Source organism: Geospiza fortis, unplaced genomic scaffold (assembly GCF_000277835.1).
Source record: "Geospiza fortis unplaced genomic scaffold, GeoFor_1.0 scaffold62, whole genome shotgun sequence".
NCBI lineage: Eukaryota > Metazoa > Chordata > Aves > Passeriformes > Thraupidae > Geospiza > Geospiza fortis.
In genome coordinates, this window is record NW_005054548.1 from 5,067 (window position 1) to 23,160 (window position 18,094).

Sequence of the window (18,094 nt, forward strand, 5' to 3'; positions counted from 1 at the left end):
GGTGTGCAAAGGGAAATAGAGAAACCAGGTGTGCAAAGGGAGCACAGAGAAACCAGGTGTGCAAAGGGAAATAGGGAAACCAGGTGTGCAAAGGGAAATAGGGAAACCAGGTGTGCAAAGGGAACACAGAGAAACCAGGTGTGCAAAGGGAAATAGAGAAATGAGGTCTGGAAAGGGAAACAGAGAAACCAGGTGTGCAAAGTGAACAGAGACAAACCAGGTGTGCAAAAGGAAATAGAGACAAAATCTGCAAAGGGAAACAGAGACACCAGGTCTTCAAAGGGAAACAGGGACCAAATCTGTAAAGGGAAACTCAAACACCAGGTCTGAAAAGGGAAATGGAGACCAGGTGTGCAAAGGGAAACAGAGAAACCAAATCTGCAAAGGGAAACAGGGACCAGGTCTGCAAAGGGAAACAGAGGGACAAGGTCTGCAAAGGGAAATGGAAACCAGATGTGCAAAGGGAAACACAAACACTAGGTCTGCAAAGGGAACACAGAGAGCAGGTCTGCAAAGGGAAATAGAGAAACCAGGTGTGCAAAGGGAAATAGAGAGAAACCAGGTGTGCAAAGGGAAATAGATAAACCAGGTGTGCAAAGGGAAACAGAGACCAAATCTGCAAAGGGAAACACAAGAACCAGGTCTGCAAAGGGAAACATCAGGTCTGCAAAGACAAGAAAAAGATGGAGAAGCAGATGCTGGGAAAAAGAATCTGTGATGCAAACACTGCCTTGGCTCTGAACCTTGAAGGATTTTAGGAGCCCTGCCACTTGTTTTGTTGAAAGGTATCTTTTCCCCACCAAGGGGCTGGGATTTGGGGTGGAGTGCCTCATCTCCTCTGGGTCCTGGAGGTGGAAATGCCCTATGGATCACCACCATTCATGTGGTGTCCCAGTGCCAACTTATAAAGGACCAGAATCATTTAGGTTGGAAAAGTCTTCCAAGATCATGGAGTCCAGCACTGCCAAGACCACCACTAAATCATGTCCCCAAGTGCCATAGCCACATGGCTTTTAAATACCTTCAGGATGGGCAGCCTGTGCCAGGGCTGGAGAACCCTTTCCATGAAGGAATTTTCCCTATTACCACCCTAAACCTCTCCTGGCACACCCTGAGGCCATTTCCTCTTGTTCCCTGGGAACAGGGCCTGACCCCCACCTGGCTGCACCCTCCTCCCATGGAGCTGTAGAAGTTGCAGGACTGAAAAACGGCCAAGCTCCAAATAACCCAGGAGGTTGTTTTCCCCTGAAATCCCTCAGCTGGCTCCTGAGGATCCACCCCAGAGCTCCCAGCCTTGCTCCATGCAGCTCACAGAGAACATTTAAACCATTAATAAAATCTGTAGGACTTGTTTTTCCCCCTCTGTCCCAGTTGTGAGCCACAGGGCCGGGGCTGGACCCTCCCTGCAGGGCTGCCCTGTGCAGCACCGACGGCGTTAATTAAGATGAAGCATTAAGAGAATGTTGTCTGCATCACTAATTCTGTTAAATCCAGCTCCCAGAGGAAGAGCTCACAATTGGTGCTGCACATTTCCTCCACCAATCAAGGCTGATGAGCCAGTGAAGCATGAGCTCCATGGGCTGAGCACTCTGCTTTTATTTATGTATGGACACGGCTGCCCCGGGAGCTCCAGGACCCACAGGGCAGCTCCTGCTCCTGTGGGGCTGGGGCACATCCTGGTGGGAGCTGTCCCACATTTCCACAGCCAAAATAACCAAAGATTCCTCCTAAAACAGGGAATGAGCTCTAGGCTGAGGGATCAGAGCAGAAAGGTGCAGTCTGACCTCTCCCTACTCTTTCTGGTACCACCCGACATCAATTATTTTCAACTGAAGAATTTATTTAAAACCAAACAGCCTCCTCAGCTTTGTCCTCAAAATGTTTTTGGGCAGAATGAGAGAAGGGTGAAGGCAGGGACAGGTCTCAGCAGCTCTGGGTCACCTTTTGACATGTCACAGACCACACTGGGTTAGAGCAGAGCAGGAGACTGAGCTTACCTGCCCAGAGAGCCAACCATGAAATACCCACACCTGGATTTACACCCTTTGTCCCCATCTGCCACATCCTCATGGCTTTTAAATCCCTCTAGGGGTGGGAACTCCACCCCTGCCCTGGGCAGCTGTGCCAGGGCTGGACAACCCTTTCTGTGAAAGAATTGTTCCCAATATCCAACCCAACCCTCCCCTGGTGCAACCCCTGCTCCCTCCTGTCCCTGATCCCTGGGAGCAGAGCCCGACCCCCACCTGGCCCCAGGGAGTTTTTGACAACAACAAGGTCCCACCTGAGCCTCCTTGTCTCCAGATTTACAGGACATTTTGCATTCCCAGCATCACTGACAGAAGGATGGATGAAGGGAAAGCAGCACCTTTCCCTTCCCCTGCAGCCACAAGTCACATTTCTTGTCTCATTTAGTCCAGCCCAGGTTTTCTGCTTTAACCACCCACAAATTCTGTGCGAGTCTCTCCCAGGCTGAGCTGTCCCTGTTCTCTGCAATTCCTTTGCTGTGGTTGGTTCTGTGTCCCATCCCTGCTCTCCTTCCCACCTCCCTCCTCATGAAGAGCCAGGACTCCCTGTGCTATCACCACTGCAGCACCAGACATTTCTTTTCCTGTTTTTGCAGGACACAATAAATCCCCCTGGATAAAGAAACTTCAGGATGGTGAGGAAAATATTGTCTCCACATGGAAGGAAGAGAAAGGGAATCCAAACTAAAAGGGGAACGGGGTGACCTGAACTGTGAAACACTGAACAAGAACATGGGAGGTGGATGAAATGACCCAGCTCCACCAGCTTGGAAGCTTTCTAGAGGTGTGATGGGAACTTGGCACTGGATTTGTCCCGGTTTGAAACCCCAACCTGGAGCTGTCCCAACACTCAGGGAACAGAGGTGACCTGGGGAGCCACGATACCTGTGGAACAGTCCATCTGGATCAAGTGGGAATCACTGTCAGTTTTCATTTTTTTAGCACTGTTCTCTGAGGTAGAAGTGACAAGTAAGTTTGTAGCAGAAAAATAGGGCGGCTGCAGGGAGCCCTGATCCATGCAGTCCATTTTCCTTTTCAGAGAAGACATGGTGATGGAGGAGGGCACCAGGCCCTCCGAGGAGTGAGCCCTCCCCAGCAGGTTGGTGCCAGGGATGCTGTGCTGCAGCAGGAAGTGGTCTATCCTGGCCTTGAGGGTGGGGTGAGGTAGGGGCTGGGAGTGCTGGCTGAAGGCCACGCCCGTGAAAGGATCGCTGGGGACGCGGCCCCAGGACGCCTCGCTCCGGTTGCACTTCTCCAGGGTGCTCTGGTCAATCACTTTCCCAGAGGGCAGGAGCATGGGTAAAGTCATGATCTCCAGTGTGATGGGGTCCAGGAATTCTTCAGGGATGTCTTGGACCATGTCCACCAGCTTGTGCAGGGTCTGCTGCTCGTTGGCACTGAAGGGGACGCAGTCGCTCTCCATCGGCGTCCAGAGCTCCGGCTTGAGGCTGCCGACGTCCTGGGCCAGGAACTGGGAGGCCACCTGGAAGACCCCCTCGATGACCTCCTGTGGGCAGGACTTGGCAGGTTGTCCCCACACCTCCAGCCTCTTGATGCTGGGCAGCCCCCCCCCGGCCACGTGGGTGATGCAGATTTTGAGGTGGGACACGTTGCTGAGCGAGGCCGGCCCTTTGTTCCAGAGATCTTGGGACACCGAGCCGGGGTAGGAGAAAACATTTTCCATCTGATGGAAGGGAGGCCTTGGCTTGAAGCCTCTGTGGCCAAAAGTCACTTTGCTCTGATTTTTTAAGACAGCTTTGCCCACCAGGGTGAAGGTGTCCTTGTCCGACACAGGCTGCCCGGCCAGACCTGAGCACTGCCCCTCAGGGCTCTGCCAAGAGGTTTTGTTGCATGAGGTAGAGGTGTAAACTTCCAGGCCAGAGAAGGTCTGGTAGCCCCCAGAGGAGACGTCAATGTTGATCCTGCAGATCTCCACGTTGAAGGGGAAGGAGATGGTGACGTGCACCGGGGGTTTGATGAAGTACTCGCTGCGGAAGCCGCGGTTCCTCCTGGCCAGGTCCTCGGAGATCAGGTTCTCCACCTCGTAGCCGTCAGCAGAGATCTGCGTGCCAGACCAAAACTGGGGTCAGGGTGGAGCAAGGAAACACAAGGAAGGCAATTTCACTTCCAGAGATTCTCAGGATGACATCGAACAGGAGCCAAGGCTGAGGTTTGTGTGCAGCTCAGACCCCGCTGTCAGGCAGAGCAGACCCACCACTCCTTCCACCCCCACCCTCCTCCATCACCTCTGTGTCCATGGGCAGACCTAACTGCTGGAAGAGTGGAAAATTAGGGATAATTCGTGGTTTTGGTGAGATAAGTCAAGGAGGAGAGGGTGGCTGGGAGCAGAGGATGAGTGTGTCTCCTCTTCCAGTCTCCCTTTTCAGGTGGGAATCTCCTGATTTTCTTTGTGCCTACTTATCCACGTGGAAATGCACTTGGAATGACAGTTACAGGGCCCCAGAGGAACTCTGGGTGTTAATCAGCCTCTGGGAGTCACCCCACCTATCCCTGAGGGAGATCCATCAATCCAGGCTGGGTCTGGTTTGGAATATCCAATCCCACCCTCTGCTCTGCTCCTGGGCAGCCTGGTTCAATCCATTCCCTTTCCTGGAAGCCCCAGGCACTGAGAAATTTGCAGCACTTGCTGAATGGACAAATAAAAACTAGGAAAATCTATTTAATCCACCTGTTTAATATGGTCTTGATCACGACAATCACACCCAAACTCTGTGGCATGGCTGGGTCTCTCCACAAGAAATTCCAGCAGCACAGAACAAAGCCAAGGCTGTCCTGGATTTTGTGGTGAGTTGGTGTGGAAACTTACAACTAAAAACCAGATTTGAATGAAAACTGAGTTTCTTAAAGAGATTCTGATGTGCTGAGTGAAACCAGGACTACTTGGAAAGTAACTTCACCGAGTTATCATTTCACAACTTCACATTAATTGATAATTTCACATTATCAAGAGCTGTGAGTTCCAATGGGCAGAGGGAATGCTGCAGGGAAAAAGGGATCTCAAGTCAAAGAATTTACACCTGGAAGCACATCATGCTGTCTGGTTATGAGATCCTGCAAAATTGGGGCTTTTCCCTCCAGTATTTAGTGTGTGCCACATCAGAGCAGTGATGCTGATTATCCCAGAGGAGCAGTGAACCAGCTCCCCCTCAGGATAATTCCATATAATCCCTGCATCCCTCCCACTCCCCAAAACCCCCTCCTCGCTGTTTTACCTTGTTGCAGTGAATTCTTGGCTTGAATTGTGGGAGACAGACGTTTATTACCATCTTGGCAGCTGGAGAGAGGTCACTTGCTGAGCATCAGAGTCAGCTTGGAAAAAAAAAAAATTAAAATAAAGGGAGTGAATATCCATGAGCAGTGAAAGGATCTTGTGTTTTGGGTGAGTTACCGGCTTGGGATTTCCTAAAATGCAGCTCAGATCTGAGTCCAGGAGGTGAAGCCAATAAAAACCAAATGAATGTGGTGGAGAGATGAGATTGAGGGAAAAAAAGTCACATTAATATTAATTAGTGAACATGTGGAGAAAAAGCAAGAAGCAAATGGCTATTTTAACTAAAACCACCTATGAACAGACCAGCAGTTAGACCTGAAGGTTTATCAAAGATGCAGGAGTTCTGTAGGTGTAGAAAAGCTCCAGCACAGCACAGGAGGCTGTCACAGTGAGTCAAGATTAACCACAAATATTAATAATTAGTGTTAAATAACTCCAAGGGAGCAGAGGGCACCGAATAGCTCTGAGGGAAATGTCAACACCAAATCCTTCTGCCAGCATTCATTAAAGAAACTCAACTGAACACACCTTCTTTCCCATTGAAAAAAAAAGTGACTGGAATTGGCTGTCTCAGATCTCTTTTAAGAATGAAATTATCTGTGAGGTGAGAGCTTTAACCTCATGTTAACCCCAGCTTTAAAATGTCATTGCCCTGGGCAACCTTGCAAATCAGGGACTCGCTGCCTCCTTCAAGAACAAGCAGCTCTTTAATGATTTTCCACTGATCTCTTGGTTCAGCCCAAATGGAATTGGCCTTCTGGGGGCACGTGGAAAAAGGCAGAGTTAATGAGCTCCCTGTGCTGCATCTGCAAGGAGAAAGGTGGAATTCAAAGCACAAATCCCACAGATAAAACCCCAACCCAACATGGAATTCACACCTGCAGAGAGCAGGGCTTGGTTACAATGCCTTGAAAATGAAGCAGGTGGGAACCTTACGAGAGGAACAGGGACTTCTATGCCAAAATTTGGTCTGGCAGCCATCAGGAGCAATTCCTGCCCCTCAAGGAGCAGGACAAGCACACACCAACTCTCCTCCAACATTACCTTCCTGGTTTTCTGAGTCTGAGAGGTTTCCAGAACTGGGCTGCCAGCAGGGAACTGTTTAACCTGGTCTGACTTTTGGCACTCACATCTTGTAGGAGACTGAGTTCAACTACAGGCTGTGCCTCAAAACTGCTCTTTTTGCCTCATTTTGAACCAAATTTGGAAAATTCACTTGGCCCTCAGCACTGGTGTTATGACAAGTGGCAAACCAACGCTCCTTGCTCCCTTCTTTGGGAAAACTCAGGATTCTCCCCCTGTTCTATCTCTGCTCTCTTTCCTGGGCTGAAGACTTCTCCTGCAACATGAGGAGCTCTGTAGGGGTAATTTATAGGATTTTCTCCTGCTTGTGACCCTGAGAGACTTAAGTTAATTTTTCCAGTCTCAATACCTCAGTAAGAAAATGGATTCTTTTCTTCATATTTTCTTCTATTTTTTTCACTGCACTCCCTTCTGCTGAAAGACTCTGCTACAAATCTCATGGCAAAAGTCGAGTCACTGAGTTGCTTTTACCCATGGCTGGGGTTTTTTTTCACTCTCTTCAGTGTGTGCCTTCCCTAAGGTGAACAAAGATCTTTGGGCTGAAGCACTGAAACACAGACCTGAAAAAAATCCTCAGTGGTTTTGAACAAGGAATTTTAAACCACACTGTCTGGAATTTGTCACCACAACTCTTCCTGGTGTCCTGTGTGGGACTATGGAGCTGCTGCATTGTGGACAGCAAATAAAGTCTTTGGAGCATGAAATGAATGTCCTGAGGTCAGAGCACCTCAAGCCTCAGTCCCACTCAATATCCACATTCCATCCTAAAGGAGAAACCCAGGCTGTGCCCTCAGCCCCAGCCCCACGGGGATGGAAACACAAGGAAATAACTCTGTGTGTGTTGCTGGCACCCAGCTCAGCCTCATGACTAAATACCCTCAGTTCCTGCTCTCACAGAGGCACCAAATCCAACCACTCTCGTTTAGGGCGGAGAAAGAAGCAACCACAGAGAAAAATGAATCATTAGGAGCTTTTATTTGTGGTGGAAGCATCTGAGGATCCAGGTACAAAAGGACAGCACGGGAAATACAGAGCAGAAATGGCCACACAGAGCACAACTGAGCCAACACTCAGAGACCATTTTATCCAGTACTCAGCCATGGAGATGCACAGGGGAGGCTCTTTTCCCCACTAGGCAGCCCTGGTGACGAGTGCTGGGCAGAAGACTTTGTAGTGGAGGTAGCTGAGCTTCTCGGAGCGCGTGCGCTTGAGCAGAGGGAACCACTCCCAGAAGGGAAGCTCCACCACGGCGTAGCCCAGCAGCCGCAGCTGCCGCCGCTTCAGGCAGTGCAGCCCCAGCAGCCGCCTGGAGCCGTAGCAGAAGTGGTTCCTGTTGGACACCTGCAGTGCCAGCCTCACTTCCCCAGACTGCCAGAGCCCTGCTTTAGGCTCAGCCTGGGATGTGGCACCTGCAGAAAGAGCTCCACCCACACACGTTGTGTCCCCTCTCTCCTGGCTGGGAATCCTGACTCCATTCCCCACCTCTGTGGGACTCTGGTTATGAGCTCTCCCCTGTATGAGCTGAGACATCAAATCATCTGTCAGATTAACGCCCATGTCTCTCAGCTTCTTGGCTGCCACAGGGTCCTTGAAGTTGAAAGGGATGGGACGTCCATCCGCAGACAAACGCACCTCCAGGTCGCTGGACCTGGTGTGGGGCAGGATCATGTGGTTCTTCACATACTCAGGGCCTCCCAACATGCTCTCCAGGAGGGATGTGGCTTCCACGATTTCAGGCCTGACGTAGATTTCCCTCTCAGCAAAGCTTGAGACCATCTCAGTGAGCTCCTGACAAAGCTCAGGTGTGAGGTGGCTGCCTTGGTAGGTGGGGCACTCGATTTCAACGCTCTTACCAAGGGTGAACAGGTCCTTGTGGAGCTCATATTTGCTACCTCTGGTTTTCTGGACAAACTCCTCCCTCAAAGCAAAGTCTATCAGCTCCTCTGGGAAGCGTTTGACAAAAGCCAGGCCAAGCAGAGCAGTGAGGAGATGCTCTGGAAACTTGCTAAACTCATGGAATTTTGCATGCAATTGCTTTATCAGGCTGGAGTAAAACTCCTCCTCGTTGGGAGGTTCATAGTCCAGGCACCCAAACGACCACAGGAATTTGGCAGCATCCTTGCTCCGGCAGTAGGACACCTTGGAAGGCAACGAGGCGGCAACAGCAGCCAAGACATCCTCATCAAAGAAGTGCAGGGATGAGTAGGTGAGAGTGATGTGCATGATGCCCTGGATGTTTGTGGCAGGGATCCGAGCAGGAATCACCCTGCCCAGCTCCCTCATTAGGGGCAGGTGGTCCATGCGGGTGTAGCGCAGCATCTTGAGCACGTTCACCAAGGCGTAGGTGCTCATGTCCTCCATCTGCAGGGCCACCCTGTCTGCAATCCTCCTCATGACGTGCTCAGAAATCCCACTGAGGGATTTGAAGAGCCCCAAGCAGATGGCACCCAGCTCCTCCAAGGTGAAGGCGTCCAAGTGCTTCAGGATGGTGCTCTCCACCTTCTGCGCCAAGTCCGCGGGCGACCTCCGGCCTTCGCCAATGATGTAAAGGAGCTGCACAAACTGGGGCAGGGTGACGTCCTTCCAGTGCAGGTTGGCATAGCTGAACAGAATGCCCAGGTAGGAGGGCACGCTGCGGTCCAGGCAGCGCCAGCAATCCGCCACCAGCAGCAGCTGCTCCAGGCCCATGTCCCACGCCCGGCGGCAGAACTCGGCCTCGCACGCGTTGAGCAGGGGGTGGGAGGCTGGCATGGCCAAGGGGACACAAGCCTTTAAAACGTGGATGAGATCTGGGGTGCTGAACAGCCTGATGGCCGTGACAGCTCGGTGACACAGGGCACTGAACCTGGCATCGGACCCCAGCGCCGCGCGGCGCTCCGCCGGCAAACGGCTCAGTTTGAGGAAATAATCCCTGAGAACCCCAGGGCTGCCCTCACAGCCAGCCACACTCTGTAAAATCCAGTCCCCTTCCTCTGCAGGGAGGGGCTGTGCTGGCTCAGCACTGTCACAGGTGAGAGCTCTGTACTCAGGCCTGCCCTTCTGGAACGTGCGCGGGTCCTCCTTGGAGTCGTGCACTTCCCGCTTCTCCTTCTCTGCTTCCTCCTTGTACAGCCTGGTCTGCTCCAGGAGCGTGGACTTGGGCTTGGGCAGGGTATTCCTGCCAGGTGACAAAGCTTGGGAAGAGGCAGTGGGGAATGTCAGTGGAGCCTGTGCAGTGCCAGGGCTGGTGAACGTGTCACCCAGTGCCTGGCTGCTGTCCCTATCCCCGTGCTGCTGGGAGCCAGCCCTGCCTTTGGCATAGGCAGCTGGATTGTACAGCACTCTGTAGTCCTGGGGCTTCAGCAGCTGGATTGTAGCCCCTGATTGAGTCCCAGTCTTGGCTGCTCCTGGTTTAGCTCTCTTTTCCTTCTTGCTTTTGCTGCTCCCACGCTTGGCTGCGGTGGAAATCGCCGTCACCCTGCTCAGCCTGGGCAATCTTCGGCACATTAGCACCGTAGCCATGGGTCTCAACTTAGTGGGGCTCAGAACTGCTTCCAGGTACTGAAAAAAGGGCAGATGGAGAGTCAGTGGCCTCCACTGAAATAGGAGTCTCCTTAAGCCAGCTCTCATAAGCTCTTGGAGATCTATTTCACACCCAAGATAGCTCAGCTACCTCAGAAGGCATAAAATCAGCAGGATGGCTTCTGTGGCATTGTTGGAAACAAAAAGGTTTTAATAAAAGGCAAAATAACAAACTCTTTACAGAGAAAAACCGATCCAGGTGCAAGAGGCCCTCCTGCCCCTGGTAAAACACCTCACAAAAGTGATTATTTAATTTTGTTCTCTTCTTTTTCTAATAAATTGCCCAGGTGGGACTTTTTGGCTCCTGTCCAATTAGCCATCCTTAAGTCTGAGATGAAGTCCCCCAGGTCCTATGAGATGCCTTTTTCACCTAATCGAAGAGAGAAACTTCTAAGCTTCTTTCCTTTTTAAGGAGACAAAAGATAGTTTTGTCACTCCATCAACAAAGGGCACATTCCTACACTCCACCTCACAGGCAGCACCTTTTAATCAATCCTTCAGCTACCCAAAGGGAGGTGGCACTGGTCAGGGCAGCTGGGTCCCTGCAAAGCCACCATGGAATGTCACCTCATGCAAAGGCAGCTCAGGATGAGCACCCAGGAGAGCTGGGCTTGGAGTAGAAGGCAGCCAGGCATGATCTGCTACTCAGCAGACACAAGAAACCTGGCACAGACTAGGAGAGTTAAGAAAAAAACTTTTTTTTTTTCATTTTTAAGAGAGCCAAGCTGCTTTTCTTTCATTCTGAACAATGAAAATGTGTTTTTGGAGAAGAGCTGCAGCTTCAAGAGGCTTTGTGTGTTCAGACAGAGCATTCTGCTGCTTTGGTCATGGTGCTCTGAATCACTGATCACCACCTCAGAAGTTGTCCAAATATCCAGGGTGCCACACAGCCCTTTGCACCTGGAGGCAGGATGTGGAGCAAAATCTCCTCAGAACCAGAGCAGAGAGTGAAAACTGGCCCAGAACCTGCAGATGGAGGTTGGAGAAATGAAGAAATGTGGGGGAAGAGCAGGGGAGAAGTAACACAAATCATTACGTGATGCTACATGCCAGGAGCAGAGCTTTAAGCTTCAGAATTGAGAGCATTTCCCAGAGTTTTAGGGTACAGGATGTTTAAAAATGGCTGGTGCCTTCCCAACTCCTGCCTGAAACAGCGACAGCTCGGAGGGTGAGGATGAGAAATCCGTGGGAGTCCAGCTGGGTGCTGCCAGCCTGCACTGAGCCCTGTTTACCACCCTTGAAATGCTGATATAAAAAAAATAAAATAAAGCACCAGGTGTCAGATTTTTCCCTCAAATCCTTACCCCAGCCAAATATCCATCACACAGGTGATGGATAAAAACCCCTCAGTCCCACATGGAGCTGGGCAATGAAATGTGGATTTGTGGGGAGAGCCATGCAAGGATGAGGGCACAAAAGAGGCCAATGTGGTTTTAGGATGATCTGTAAATGTTGTGAGCTGCTCAACAACCCACTGGGCACCTGATCTGTGTCTCCAAACACCCTGAGGCAGCCCCAGGAGCAGATCAGGCTCTGTCCCACAGCCCCCAGGCTGCTCCAAGGCTGTGACTGTCCCATCCCAGCATGAGGAGTCAAATCCTGCCAGGCAGGAGAGGCTCTGCCCCTTCCTGCCTGTCTGAGGGGCAGGGAATGGAAAAGCCTCCTCAGAAGCTGGACAGGAAAACACAAACCAAGAGCTGGATTTCAAAGTTCTCCTGCTCAGCTCAAGGAATGTCTGATAAAATGATCATTCCTGGCTCTCCTGGCGGTGGTGTCCAGCCTGAAGTGGCCTCAGGTGACAGATGCTGGAGACAGGGGACAAAGCTCAGAATGCACCTGCCTGGGGGAAGGAGAAATCCCTCCAACATCTCCTCCTCCAGCACCTCACACAGCTTGGACCATTAGAGAGACTGGATCAAGCTCCAAAAATCATCTTGAACAAGAGGAGGTTGATCCAGGCAAGCTTTTCCCAGAGATTTCCTTGTCTGACTCGACTTTTGAGTGTCTTTATCCATTTCTCTGCTAACAAGACCCAGGTTATTGATATAAACCAGCTCCTCCCTGCTGTGAAAGGTGATTTTCCCCAGGAAATCCAGCCCTGCTGCTCCCAGAGCCCCTCCCAGCAGCAACAGCCCCAGTTCAAAGCCAGGGAATCAATCAAAGGCCTGGGGAAGGCTCTGAATGTGCTGCTGAGAATATCCTCCAGGCACTGACTGTGGAGCTGTGACACACTTGGGAATCCAGGCAGTGCAGAGGCTGCTTCTCTCCTCCTTTGCTCCAAATCCAGCCAAAAAGAGAAGACCACACACAGCTGAGCAAGGCTGGGATGGGACAAGACAGTTCCAAGCACCTTCAAAGGCAACAGGGCTGCTCCATGTGATTTTTCCATTATTTCTCCCACCCCTGGGCAAATCTTTTTGATCTTCCCAGTTTCCAGCTCATTTCTCCTCCAGCTCATACCCATACCTTCCATGGATTTACCTCTTTTCACCTTGAGCAATTTTTCCTTTTTCCTTTCCTTTCCTTTCCTTTCCTTTCCTTTCCTTTCCTTTCCTTTCCTTTCCTTTCCTTTCCTTTCCTTTCCTTTCCTTTCCTTTCCTTTCCTTTCCTTTCCTTTCCTTTCCTTTCCTTTCCTTTCCTTTCCTTTCCTTTCCTTTCCTTTCCGCCCCTTTCCTTTCCTTTCCTTTCCTTTCCGCCCCTTTCCTTTCCTTTCCTTTCCTTTCCGCCCCTTTCCTTTCCTTTTTTTTAATAGGTTGTTAATTTTTTTATAAGTTATTAATTTTTATTTTTTGTGGGATAGTTGGTTTTGGATTTTTTGTAGATTTGACTTTAAAATTTTAGTGCTTGGCTTTAAGTCTCCCCAGGTATTTTTTGTTAAAGGTTTTAGGATAAACTGTGGTTTTTGGTTGTAGAGTAGGTTTTTTAGATTTGGTTTTGTTTTGATTGGTTTATTGTATGAGTGATTTTTTGTCTGATTTGGGTAAAGGTTTGTTGTTGTTTAGGGTTTTAGTGGAAAGTGTTTTTTATATGGGTGATTAGGTTTACAATTTGGCTGTATTTAGGAATGTGCATTCCTTCCTTTCCCTTCCTCCTCCCACCTCACATCCCAACTCCTCCCCAGCTCTGGGCAGGTCTCTGCACAATTTTCACATCCAGCAGCCCCAAGGAATTTTGGAGCTGGGCCCAGCAAGCTGGGAATGCCCCTGGAGGAGCTGCTCAGGCATGGGAACACCTCTGTTTAGGTGTCACAGCTGGAAAAGAACATTCCCACGGGAATGCCACCCAGCCCAGGGGCTCAGCCCTGTGCAAGGGGAGGTTGGTGCATCCCAAAAATGCTGTCAGGGCTTCTGGAACACTCTGAGGAGTTTTTGGAAGCCCCTGACCCTGTGCTTCCAGAGGGAAGCTCCTTGGGATGTGTGAGGAGTGAACAGGGGATAAATATTGGGGATAAAACAGCTCCTTTTGGCCAAGAGCCTGAGTGAACCCCTGGGCTGGGCTGGAGAGGGGAACAACACAAAAGGGATTTTATTTTCCCACAGGTTGTGGTGTCAGGGCACAAAATTGTCACTTTTTGGGTTGTTTGTGCTTTTTCCTTCTCTTCTGAGATTACAGAAGGGTTTGGGTGGGAAGGGATTTAAAGGGATCATTTAAAGGATTTAAAGATCATCTCATTCCACCCCCTGCCATGGGCAGGAACACCTCCCATTGTCCCATCCAGCCTGGCCTTGGGCACTGCCAGGGATCCAGGGGCAGCCACAGCTGCTCTGGGCACCCTGTGCCAGGGCCTGCCCACCCTCACAGGGAACAATTCCTAATTCCCAATATCCTAATCAAATCTCCCCTTTTTCAATCTGAAGCCACTCCCTGTGTCCTGTCCCTCCATCCCTTGTCCCCAGTCCCTCTCCAGCTCTCCTGGAGCCCCTTTAGGCCCTGCAAGGGGCTCTGAGCTCTCCCTGGAGCCTTTTCCAGGTGAGCACCCCCAGCTCTCCCAGCCTGGCTCCAGAGCAGAGGGGCTCCAGCCCTGGAGCAATTCCGTGCAATTCCCTTCTCCCGGGGCAGGGCTGGAAGCCCCAGCCCCATTATTCACCCCTATGGCTGCAACTACACAAACATAAACACACACATTACACACAAACACACACACATATACACATGTCACAGAATGATGAGGTTGGAAGAGACCTCTAAGATCATCCAGTCCAGCCTATGCCCTCACACCTCAACCAGACCATAGCACCAAGTGCCATGGCCAGTCTTTTTTTAAACACACCCAGAGATGGTGATTCTACCACCTCCCTGGGAAGAGCATTCCAGTATTATTCTTTCAGTGAAAAAATTCTTCCTAATATCCAACCTATATCTTCCCTGTCATAGTTTGAGGCTGTGTCCTCTGGTTCTGTCAGACACAGACCTCACCTGTCCACAACCTCCCTTCAGGAAGGTGTAGAGAGCAATCAGGTCACCTCTGAGCCTCCTCTTCTCCAGGCTGAACAGCCCCAGTTCCTCAAACGTTCCTTTAGAACAAACGCTTACACCCCCCGGTATTCCCAGGGGGTCTCCCATCCAAGTACTGCCCAGGCCCGACCCTGCTTAGCTTCCGAGATCGGGCGTTCTCAGGGTGGTACGGCCATAAGCAATACACCTGTATAAATATACACCTATAGGTATATGGGGCCGCGCAGCCCAAAGCAGGACGCGGGCGGCCCCGCCGGCTGAGGGGGCGGCTCGGGGAGAAGGGAAGGGGCTGCCCTGCCACAGGGTGCCCAGAGAACCTCTGGCTGCCCCGGGATCCCTGGCAGTGCCCAAGGTGAGGCTGGATGGGGCTTGGAGCAGCCTGGGACGGTGGAAGGTGTCCCTGCCATGGCAGGGGGTGGATCAATGCTCTTTGAGGGCCCTTCCCACCCAGAGCATTCCGTGGCTTGTGGCATTCACATTTTCTGGAAAAATCCCTTTGCCCAGGATTTTTCTCCTGGGAAGCTGCGAAGCCTCAGAGAAAAATGAAAGCAATAATTATCTCATTTGCTTCTCCTGTGTTTTGCTCATGTGGAATGTGTTTGGAGATTGTTTACCCACAGGTGATTATTTAATTGGTGTTATGTAAATTGTTTTGACTTATTGACCAATCAGTGCCAAGTGCTGTGTTGGGACTCTGGAGAGAGTCAGGAGTTTTCATTATTATCTTTTTAGCCTTCTGTAAGTATCCTTTCTGTATTTTTTAGTATAGTTCAGTATAGCATTCTTTAATATAATATAGTATCACAAAATAATAAATTAGCCTTCTGAGAACATGGAGTCAGATTCATCATTCCTTCCTTTGTCTGCGGGGAACCCAAATACAACAGTGGCTCTGTGGTGCTGTGGTTACCGAACACAGAAACTCGCTGGGTGCCTGCACACCCAGGGATGTCCTTTCTGTGTCCCCAGTGTGAAAAATGTGTCTTTTATGATTGGCTTTTTGCAAATATTAAAATGAATATTATATGTTAGAAAGTTATGCTGTATTAATTTTCTTAAGTAGTGTGTTAAATACAGTTTTAGGTTATAACAAAATGTTAAAATAGAAACTGTGCTATGTAAGGTACTATTTCTCTAAAGAAAGGACTCACACTGAGATAGTAGCCACAGGACACCAGAATCTTTCAGAGAAAAAGAATTTCTTGCTCCATTATCAGAAGAAATGAACTTCTTCCTGCCTTGCTCAGCCCTGAAGAGCCGTCAGGATTCAGAGGAAGAAGCTGACACTGACCAGACAGAATCCTGTGTTTGATGGAATTTATGCATCATGTATGAGGTGTATGAATATGCAACAGGCTGTTGCTTTTAAGGGTTAATCCTCTGTTAACATGGGTCCTTTTTCGGGCTTATTTTGCCCAGAAAGAGGTACCTGGACGGTCTGCAACTCTTTGTTTCTATTGTCTTTTATTGTCCTAATTCAAACTGTCCAAATTTTTATTACTATCATTATATTCCTATTTTTATAAGCATTTTAGTACTATTAAACTTTTAAACATTTAAAAACAAGTGATTGGCGTTTTTCACACCAGGGAGGCACCAGCCCCACGCTGCTGTGGGCTGGGGCTGTGTGTGGGGTGTGTGGGGGGCTCTGTGTGAGCTGACACCCTCACTGCTGCTGTCCTGAGAGAACTGGGGGATTCTGGAGCTGTGCAGCTCTGCCCTGAGCTCCTGCCCCAGCAGGGCCACCCACAGCCCCTTGGCCAGGGCTGTGTCCTCACAGATTTTCAGTATTTCCAATGATCACGGCTCCACTGCTGCCAGAAATCTTTCTCCTGCCCACTGCAGGCTTTCAGCCCTGGCAAATTATTTAAATGTTGCCTTGAGCCTTGCTTAGCACTTGTGTCCCTACCAGGTTTGCTTCCTGTTCCACCTCCTCCTTCAGATGAGGTTTTGTGCCCTGGCAAGGGGTGAAATGCCGTTTTCAGGAGGAAATGCCATTTTTGGGGGCCCCAGGGCTCTGGAGGAGAACCACGCTGGGTAAAGGCACCCCAGGCTCTAAACCTGAGGAAACTCATGGAATCCTTGCCTCGCCTCTGTCACCAGAGGGCAGGAGACCTCTCTGATAAAGCTGCTGCCATGGGGAAAAGTGCTGGAATTGCTGGGGTTTTAAAGAAAAACAACGTTTTTCTGTTGCTTTTAGTGATGCTGACAGAGTTGGGTGGGATTGATTTGAGTAGGGGGTTTTGGACCTGGTGTTTCCTCCCTGGTTATGAGGGAAGGTGGATGGACCTCGGCCTGGGGGCTGCATCCAAATCCTCACTCACAAAATCTGGGATCCAACAGGAATTTTATGCTTTTTGAGTTTATTCCACTCCTTCAGCCACTGGGGAAATCAGGGAATCCCCAGAGAGGCTCCAGCAGGGGATGTGGCTTTTCTGGGCAGGGGAAGGGGAATTGCCTTCCCACCACTGCAGCTGGATTGGAGCCTGCTGGTTCACCCAGGATGAAGCTTTCCCCTCCCAGCTCCCCATCCCAGCTCTGGATCCATCCCCAAAATCCCCCTGGTTTTCCCAGCTCTGGATCCATCCCAAAATCCTCCTGGTTCTCCAATTCTCCCACCCGTGGATCCATCCCCAAAATCCCCCTGCTTCTCCCTCCTTCTCCCAACTACGGATTCATCACCAAAATTCCCCTGGATCTCTCCAATTCTCCCAGATGTGGATCCATCCTAAAATTCCCCTGTTTCTGCCCAATTATTCCACCTGTGGATCCACCGAAAACCTCTCTGATTCTCCCTCCTTCTCCCAGCTGTGGATCCATCCCAAAATCCCCCTGGTTCTCCCTCCTTCTCCCAGCTACGGATTCATCACCAAAATCCCCCTGGTTCTGCCTCCTTCTCCCAGCTGTAGATCCATCCCAAAATCCCCCTGGTTCTCCCCAATTCTCCAAGCTTTGTATCCATCCCAAAATCCCCCTTTTTCTCCCCAATTCTCCCAGCTGTGGATCCATCCCAAAATCCCCCTGGTTCTCCCTCCTTCTCCCTTTGGTGGATCCATCCCAAAATCCCCCTGGTTCTCCCCAATTCTCCCAGCTGTGACACAAACAAACCACACAGTCCTGTTTTTAAAACGGGGCCTTTCTCCATTTTATTTTGCCCAATAAAAATCCTTCACAGTCAGGTGGAGAGAGGAGAGCTGGAGATACGTATACATATAGATCTGCATGTCTATTTATATATATACATACCTCTGTACAGATATATTTATATATTTATTCACTGTAGAAAATGGCAAAGGCAGGAGCTCTTCACATCTGGATAACCCAATGGGAACAGACAACAGGCCAGCAGGGAATTGGGAATTGTGGTGGAGTTTTAACAGGAACCTCTGAAACAGATACACCTTTGCTGTACAAAAATCCCAGAATGGTGAGTGTTACCTCTTTTTTATTTTTATTTTAATTTTTTTCTTTTTTTCTTTTTTTCTTTTTTTTTTTGTTCAACCTTTTGTCTTTAAACACACTTAACCAGAGGCAAAGTCAAGACAACAGTGTTTGGAAGTGACCAAGTGGACAGGAGAGACACCCGACTTTATGGAGTTCTTTTTTTAAAATATTTTTAGGTTTTTTTTCCAAGTATATATATATTTATATATATATATATAATTTTTAAATTTTTTTT

At 49.8% G+C, this 18,094-nt stretch overlaps 2 protein-coding genes and 1 pseudogene across 2 annotated transcripts in view; all 3 read right to left on the reverse strand.

Moving 5' to 3' along the window:
• The window catches only part of UBOX5 (U-box domain containing 5), an 8,912-nt gene extending 3,540 nt beyond the window's left edge, over positions 1–5,372 (reverse strand). The window contains exons 1-2 of the mRNA XM_014310561.2: positions 5,258–5,372; positions 2,910–4,086 (exon numbers count right to left, since the gene is read on the reverse strand). Coding sequence (XP_014166036.1) covers positions 2,910–4,086; positions 5,258–5,311 — 1,231 coding nt within the window. The 5' untranslated portion in view covers positions 5,312–5,372. The remainder of the gene's footprint in view (positions 1–2,909; positions 4,087–5,257) is intronic.
• Positions 5,373–7,355: 1,983 nt separating this feature from the next.
• On the reverse strand, positions 7,356–10,005 carry FASTKD5 (FAST kinase domains 5). The gene has a single exon (XM_005429446.2). It carries the CDS (start codon positions 9,898–9,900, stop codon positions 7,531–7,533), a length of 2,370 nt encoding a protein of 789 aa, XP_005429503.1. The 5' UTR covers positions 9,901–10,005; the 3' UTR covers positions 7,356–7,530.
• A 4,481-nt stretch (positions 10,006–14,486) lies between these two features.
• Positions 14,487–14,595, reverse strand: LOC115948834 (annotated as a pseudogene).
• Between the last annotated feature and the right edge of the window lie 3,499 nt (positions 14,596–18,094).